This window comes from Dermacentor variabilis, chromosome 2 (assembly GCF_050947875.1).
Source record: "Dermacentor variabilis isolate Ectoservices chromosome 2, ASM5094787v1, whole genome shotgun sequence".
Taxonomy (NCBI): domain Eukaryota; kingdom Metazoa; phylum Arthropoda; class Arachnida; order Ixodida; family Ixodidae; genus Dermacentor; species Dermacentor variabilis.
In genome coordinates, this window is record NC_134569.1 from 105,148,631 (window position 1) to 105,156,905 (window position 8,275).

An 8,275-nucleotide genomic window follows, 5' to 3' on the forward strand; every position below is an offset into this window, starting at 1 on the left:
GCCAGGCAATCCAGCAGACTTTCAATATTTCAACCTACCCGCCACTACTGGCATGGCACCGTCGCCAGAAAATACGATGCATTTTCACGGGAGGAAGGTTAAGGTAATGCTAAAACGTGCGCGTATTCCTTCCTGATACTGAGATCAAACGAGTCTCCGACAGAGTCGTGTGAATTGTATGCGTCCCATTTCAAGAACGGGGGCGGCGCAACTGTATCGCTCTTGAACCACAGTAGCGCCAGTTGCTCCATCTGATCAAGTGCACTGCTCACCACCATGGATGAGCAGGATTACGCACTGCCGGAGCCCCGGCACAAGCTAGACTCGCCTCCAAAGCTTGGTACATAGCCACATGTTTCAAGCTCATGTAACTTCAACATGAAAGCTGGACCACCTCCTCTGCGAGGCTCTCCGAACGACGACTAAATTACCTAAACACACTCGTATAAAAGATCTCTACGAAGACTCCGGAATCACTGAAATGCAGGATATCATTCAGACTAGAGCGGAGGGCCACAGCATCGTCAAATTTCTCCAGAGCCGGCCGAGCTCTCCTCGCTCTCCGCGGGCTGCACATGGTGGCCTTGCCAAGCAGTGAAGTTCCTCCTCTTCTACTCGGATACCAGCATGGCAAGATGTGTAGCAGCGCTGTCACAAGCCGTTAACTAGACGACAGCATTGTAAAGATCACAGAGAAGAACGAACGAATCGAGCCACGCAGGTTGACCGAGAACCTGGGGCGGTATTACGCGTTCTGAGACCCTGCGTTCCACAGATCTACGCTCGCCTTCATAGCTCCATTTCGTACCGAGATGCAGTTATAGCGTCGACCACCTCATATGACGATGGGATCTCTCAAACTGTAGGCAGTATACCAGGCGTCAAAAGCGTTGCTATCTCTTGCAGAGTATCAGCCACAAGATCTACGGCAGTAGTTTAGAGTCTACGCGGAGTTGGCGGAGACGGTGAAAGCTTTGACTAGGTCGCCAATAGAACACTCATAGCCGCATTACATAAAGCTTCTGGATACAACCCTCCAAACCGGAACAATATCGAGGTACGGGTGGACTAGGTCACATCTGGGAACGTGGGTGACCCTGGAAACAGTGCTGCCCACCATGCAGTGAGTGCGCTTCATAAACTCCGCTCGCTAGACCAAGACCTCCTGATTCCTAACACTCCTCACCTGCTGCACCATATGGAAGCTGGCCTACTGGGTTAATATTGATATTGATGTACCCTTGGCTTTCTTCTCCCCACTTCTCCCGGCCATTTTGTACGTATAACGAGGTATCCATCCACTCGGCCCAGCTCGCCAAGTCGTTTGCTATACTGCTGCACAAAATAGCAGACAACCCTTTGGGCAGTCACCTATGTAGCTGCAAAGCAGACGGCCGATTCAGCCAGGGCGCGTGCCGGATCTTCATGATGCCCTGCTCCCAAGTGACCACCTTCTGTGTCATGATGTTACTACACACGCACGTAAGGTCTTAGCTGACTTCCACACATTTGGCATATCTGGAATCTGAGTATCTTGTAGCTACTTCAAGAAAAAAACGACCCTTTCACGCCTCCTAAACATGGTAGCCAGTCACACGAAGTAACAAAATATAAGCATCAACAAGACAAGAAGCTCAAATCAGTCGGAGTGTTAGTCAAATTAACAGTGCAGCCATACTTACCGAAAATATAGTCAAAAATTACTTACAATATATCCCTGTAAAGGGTGCACCGCCGCATAGCTATGCATGTTGAGGCGAAGCCGCCGTACGGAACACATTTTATGAAATTGAGCGAGTTCGCTTGGAGTAGGTAACGCTCATGGTAGGCAATGGTGTCAGGCAGGCTGCTTAAGCGGGGCCCACGAGAAGTGAAAATTAGTCGCAGAGTAAGTAATATGCAGTAGGCGCCTAATTATAGTCAACTTGATAAAAAATTAACCACATTGCACTTTGACCCTGTAAAGTGTGCACCGCCGTAAACACAAAAGTACTGTGGCAAAGCCACCGTATAGCACATTTTGTGGAAGTAGAGCGAATTCGCTTGTACAAAGCAGAGTTGATGCATCGCCACTGATGTCCGCTTAACAAAAAACGACTTCCATGGGCACTTCCAGTAATGGAAGAAGGGGTGGACTTAGTTGTATTGTGCCTAATTTGGAGCATTTTGAAGATCAGTACGTTTCTGTATCACAATATTTGTGAAATCAGTTTTCCTTAACACAGACTGCTCGAAGTTTTGCGACAGACTTCGTATGTACCAAGCAGGTGGCCACATATTTGTTTTTGTGAGAACTTCAGTCACTTGAAGACTAAGCGCACAAGCGGGCACGCACTATAAAGGTTGTGACCGACAGATGTGCTGCGCAGTTAGACCCTTCTGATTCGTGCAGCGCTCGCGAAACGGCAGAAACGGAAGTGCGGAATACACGTGCTGAATCTCCAACTAATATTTATAGAACGCTAACATAGGAAGCATAAGAAAAAACAGACATGTCGCAACACCTTGAAACTCTTAGGGACGTGCATACTATCCATTCAATTTCTGCACGTGCTGGTAATATTCATCGTCATTCATGGCAATGGAATGAGGAGATGCTAACGCAACCATCTCTTTTTCTTCTGGCATGGAAAGCCTCAATCATTTCGCGCGTAGACACATGTGAAAATATGTGAAATGCAACGTAGGCATTTCCTCTACGTAGGCAAATGCGTAGGCAAATTCCTCTACCTTACGGTAAAGCACATATAGGAAAGAGAAAAGATTCGCGAATGTTGAAGGTGAGCCTTGGCGCTCATTGCAATGAATGTGGCTGCTGGCCATTGTTTTCTTTTTTTTTGAAGAAATAAAGGTATTTCGTGCCACCGACATCAGCTTGCGCGCCAACTCACTGAGGCCCTCTATATCAGAATTAAAGGGGATGGCTGCGTTAGCCAGCCATTTATTGCCAAGAATGACAATGAACATACGTTTGTATAATTTGTTAGCATGCGCAGAAATTGGATGGTTGCTATACATGTCTGGAAGAGTTTAACAGTGTTGCGACATATCTGTTTTTCCTTGTGTTTCCTGTGCCTAGATGCGAGCTGTAGCGAAGACAAAGACATAAGATTTGGACTTTTGGTGCTCTGAGCGCTAGCCTAACGCAACAGCTTTATGAACACTCACTGGTATGTTAGGTTCTTCACGCCGCATAGCCCACCCATCATGCATAAATACTTTGCTTATTCCATGAATATATAACAAGGCAATCGTATGCATAAATCAGTGTGTGAAAATACGAGCATGCTGGCGAGCAAACTTTTAACAATAATGGGAGAGGCCAAGCAAAAAACTTGGCATGCTACCTAGGTTTAATTAATCACAGGTGATCAAAGGAGAAAAGAAAAATAAACATACATACATGCAGTCGCATACAAATTCGGAAATGGGTGCAACGGCTATTGCGGATGACGAATAAAACAAAGCAGAAGGAGGAGCGTTACCGTCAACAAAATGTTATCCATTGCTGCACCTCTGGCCACAGCAACGCACACGCTATTTGACACCGGGCAAACTACAGCAACTAATAGCTTAGAAATGTAGGCAATGAAATTTTCATAGGAAACCGCAATATATTTTTGTGAACTAGTCTATGTTAGCGTTCTTCCAATAAATTTTAGTTACAAGTGAACCCGTGTGCTGGGCACTTCCTTTCCTGTAGTTTCGTGTTTCGTGAACGCTGCACAAATCACTAGATGAATGCGTACCAACTTGCCCAGTTTTCAATCCTAACGTGTAGTTACACCCTTATTCGTCCTCGCCCTCTAGTGCAGCGTAGTTCGGAAGGTATGCATGGCTAGCTAGCCAGCTCAATTCTCTACGTGACCCCAAGCTCGTACCTTAGACTCTGCACAGATAATTGTATTCTCGGTGCATCGCACAGATGATCAGATATCTGCAAGTAGCGCGCCACTCACGGGATATGATATGGCGGGGGCGCCGGCCGGCTGTGAGCTTGTGTCCACGTTGACGGTGCCGCGAAGAAACTCCCAGCACTTGTAGTGCTCCCATCGGGAAGTGTAGGCGCACGCCGACGCGCGCGAGCCCTCTTCCTTCTTCATCTCCTTCACGAAGTAGTCGCGCAGTGTCTTGATCTTGTCCTTCACGTTCACCACTGCCACAAACGGAAAGAGTAGGGTTAAACCATTCGCGGTTACTTACCCCTAGCAACTTTCACGAATACCGTGGCAGAACCCTAGTTAACGATAAAAAATCGCAGAACCCATCCCACAATGAACGTCAACGTTAAAGTTATTATAGCATTGAAGTAATGTAGCAACCCACCGAATTGCCACCACCGAAACGCGTCATGTATGACGCGTATATACAGCCGGACGTGGGCTTGTTCCTTTTAGGGCTTCACATCCTCCGCTCCTGCAGGGCTAACAACAAAGTCAGGCATACAATTTTCTGGGTACCGGGACACGCTGGAATAGAAGGGAACCTAAGGGCGGACAAGGCAGCTCGAGAGCACACAAACCGAGCGGCCACAAGCACCGACCCTGAGGAACCCATACCAGTCAACCCAAGCTACTCAGACATTTTGAATTACTATAAGGGGGTCCGAATCAAATACCCTCCACCCCACAACAGCCTAAATCAGCATGAAGCAACCTCTTGGAGGAGGCTGCAGACAGGAACATATCCAAACCTAAACACACTAAGCAAGATGTTTCCCACCCAGTATAGAGACATTTGCCCCTGGTGCGGCGCCAAGCCCACCTTATATCACATTACATGGGAATGCGTTCAGAATCAACAATTCCTTCAAATAAAAGACCCGAGTGCGGAGCAGTGGGAGAGGGTGCTCTCCAGCAGCGACCCGAAAGTCCAGCATGGACTAGTAAGGCACGCTCGCCGAGTAGCCACCCTCAGTGGTGCCCTGGAATAGGGGCGTCGACCCTGTGCAGATGGGGAAGAAGACCGTGAAGACGGCCGACCGCATCTGCCACCGCTAATTTCTAACCAATTAGAGCAAATAAAGTTTTTCCTCCTCCTCCTGGCCAGTTTGAACAATATGCGCATAATACAGCTCAGCAGGTGATTGTGATTTCTGAAGCTAATCGCATTAACGTCCATAGACTCGCTCTTCTTAGAGCTCCCACTGCTTCTAGCGGACGTAAGCAACTGGAACCCAAGTTGGCGTCGCAGAGGTTCATTGAAGAGTGGCACAGGTCTGGCTTGAAGAGTGACATGATATAGTGAAGAGCATTGAAGAGTGACACAGCTGGCTCCGTTGCCGCTTTCACGCTGGCGTGAAAGCGGCAACGGAGCCAGCTCTGGAAGAAGGCGACGACGACGACGAACGCGCGAGCCACTAGTGACACGAGCAGCATTCGCGCGGTTACACCGAGGGGCGCCAACATGGCAGCTGTGGTGGAAGACGACGACGAATGCACGAACAGTGGTATGCGCCATTGCTAGTGACGATTGTTTTTGCTCATGCATTCATGTTTGCTCATGCATTCATGTTTGCTCATGCATTCATGTTGACGGGCGCGAAAAATTCACGGAACCCTCTCATGCACGAAATTTCTTCAATGAACATCTCGCCAACTTGGAAAACTAAGTACGTGTCACTGAGTGTGTGGCGAGCGAGGGAGCGATTCTCAGCGTTCGCAGGTACTGGCGCACCCCACTTCTCGTCTCGGAGACCACGCGCGGGATTCTCGGCAGTGCCACCAGATGTTGCAGCGTGTCCAGAAAGAAACGCGAGAGAGGAGCCCCATTACCGCACGACGCGTTTGTCAGCGTTGGCACGCACCGGCGCGCCATGCCTTTCGGAGGCTACGCGCAGGCTTCGCGAAAGCGGCACTAGATGGCGCCGAGTGTTTCTATGGAAGCGCAAAAGAGGAACCCCGCTGCAGTACGCGCCTCATGCATGACTAGTTTTGACAGTAGCAATATGTTGTGTCGCTATAGTGATTATAGCACTAACTTTAGGGAGCAAGCGATAAGTTGGCCGGCCTAAGATCCTCCAACACCCTCTTGGCATCAAAACTTTTGATCATCAGTTAATCCTGATTTTTATAAATTAAACTGATACACAATTCATGCAAACTGACATATAGGTTATCTCGACGCATGAGACGCACTTCTTGTATCCGAACCTATCAAAAACATGTTCAAATAGTGAAGAGCCCTTCAAATCGCTTTCTTTTTTTAATTCTTTATTGGCAAAGTTAGGAACCTGCGGCTGGAAAAATTTCGAGGACGCAGGCAGAATGGTTTTAATATGCAGATAAAGAAGTCTTTTTCCGTTAATACTAATCTGTTCTGCTAATGCTTCCGTTACAAATCCTTTAATACTAATCGTTAATCTGCTACCATCGGTTTGACACCCGTCAATTCTTGCAGTAAAATTCCACCGCGTTCGAAAATCCCGACAAATTCACATTATTCTCCGGAGAAGAAACCAAGTTGTTTTGTGCCTAGTGTGTTCAACTTCGGATGATTTCAGCTAGTGAGTAAAGCGTACGAGTAGAAGGCTATAAGTGCTTGGAACTTACGGAAGAAGTGACATATAAATGAAAGGCACCACCATATGCGCCTTCCTGGGATCTGTGCCAGCAGCATTGCCCGCGAGTCGCTTGCCGCATGGCACGGTATATCAAAATAAGGGAGAACTACCAGTATATAATATCGAAATTCTGTGGGGTGCAACGCCGAATAACCGAGATGAATAAAAACCGCATGGTTCGCGCGCCCACGGCGAAATTCAAGCCATGTCTTGAACGCGTGCGTCTGCCAGCACGCGTACGATTTATGTGAGCTCGCCTCGCAGGCGATACCTGGAACATTCTACACGCTTCCAACATCGACAATGTCTGTGTGGTCATAGCATAGTGAGCTGAATGGGAGACTGATATGCAGGGTCGTATTCAAAGTGCCATTCGCGCGCGTCTAATCTTGACTGCTGTCAGGCGTCTAAATTTCGTTTCCGGAAAAATAAAGGACGTTTACATATTTTCTAATTGCTTTAATTTTTCACGTCCCACGTTCAGCTACCGCGGTAAGCCGTCATCTACCGCGACACCGGTGTCTTTTGTGAGATTGCTATCCTTCACTCCGCTTCGTGAGGTTGCCAGCCCTCCGCGCCGACTTCTACTGCTTCCACTGGTATTCTAGTATGACATTTCCCAAGTAGATGCATCCACTCGGGCTGTATAGCGTTTCTCGCGCAATAGTACATCCACACCCTTTATTCCGACTGGCGTGCAGGCCGAAAACATGCACAAATTCCAATGGTACCGACGGCTTCGGTGGTTGCCTTCTGGCCGACCGTCACACCGCAGAGCAAGATAATAGGAGGAGAAAGCACCATTCACTCACCGTCAAACTCGTTGCACATGCCATCGGCGATGGCCCTCATGGCGTACTCGCGTTGGTCCCTCTTGTAGTAGTCCGGATGACGGTGGTCCCACAAGAGCCGGAACTTCTGGTACAACCCGATGAGCCGCGTTTCTTTTTCACTGGTCCAGGAGTTCTTGCGCCTCTTGCCGTTACTCGCCTTGTTGGCTGCTTCCATGGTCTGCCAGGAGTGCATCAGAGGTCGTCGAAGGCCGCCGTGGCGAGAGTCACGAAGCCACGCGGGCGAAAGAAAGGCGCTGTGGCGTCGCGAACAGCAAGGCGCGTCTCGTGGACACTGCGGTTCAGTCGATGCGATGTGGTGGCCGGCTCGAAGCGGTGAAAAAGAACGCTGCTTAAGGGACCGCTCCTGCTGTGTGCACGTGACGCCAGGCGCAGCGGACCAATGCTCGCACGCCTTGTGAACGCGCGCACGCTTGGCTCATTAGATATATCAAGGATCTTCCTCTTTTTCCTCGCCAGCCAAACGCCCGCCCGCCATTTATGCTGCGGGTGTAGGCGCGCGCTTCAGCGCTGCCACACGGAGGAAGAACAATTTCGGCAGAAATCGTTGGGAATAAATGTCCAAGTCAGCGGTAGCTTTTTGACGCGGTCAGCGTCATTTCGCAACTTCACCTAGATGGTGGTATGTCTGTGCGCATCTATCCGCTTTCACGCCAACAAGGGTCAATGGGTAGTCCGTGGTCTAATGGGCAGAGCATCGGGCTCCTGTATTGAAGGAACCGTGTTCGAAACCAACCATCCGAACAACTTGAGGTACTGGGCGTGAGCTGCTCTTCAACGAACCTTTTTCCCGCCAATGTTGGTCACGGTATGTGCCACTGAGCACGTGCTGCTCTTCGATGAACCACCTTCACGCCAACTC

General features: G+C 49.1%; 1 protein-coding gene across 2 annotated transcripts in view; it reads right to left on the reverse strand.

Moving 5' to 3' along the window:
• Window positions 1-7,865, reverse strand: part of LOC142572456 (uncharacterized) — a 35,822-nt gene extending 27,957 nt beyond the window's left edge. The window contains exons 1-2 of one of the 2 annotated variants that reach the window (XM_075681583.1): window positions 7,375-7,865; window positions 3,960-4,156 (exon numbers count right to left, since the gene is read on the reverse strand). In XM_075681583.1, coding sequence (XP_075537698.1) covers window positions 3,960-4,156; window positions 7,375-7,588 — 411 coding nt within the window. In that variant the 5' untranslated portion in view covers window positions 7,589-7,865. The remainder of the gene's footprint in view (window positions 1-3,959; window positions 4,157-7,374) is intronic. The other variant, XM_075681582.1, reaches the window with a different exon arrangement.
• Window positions 7,866-8,275: the final 410 nt, after the last annotated feature.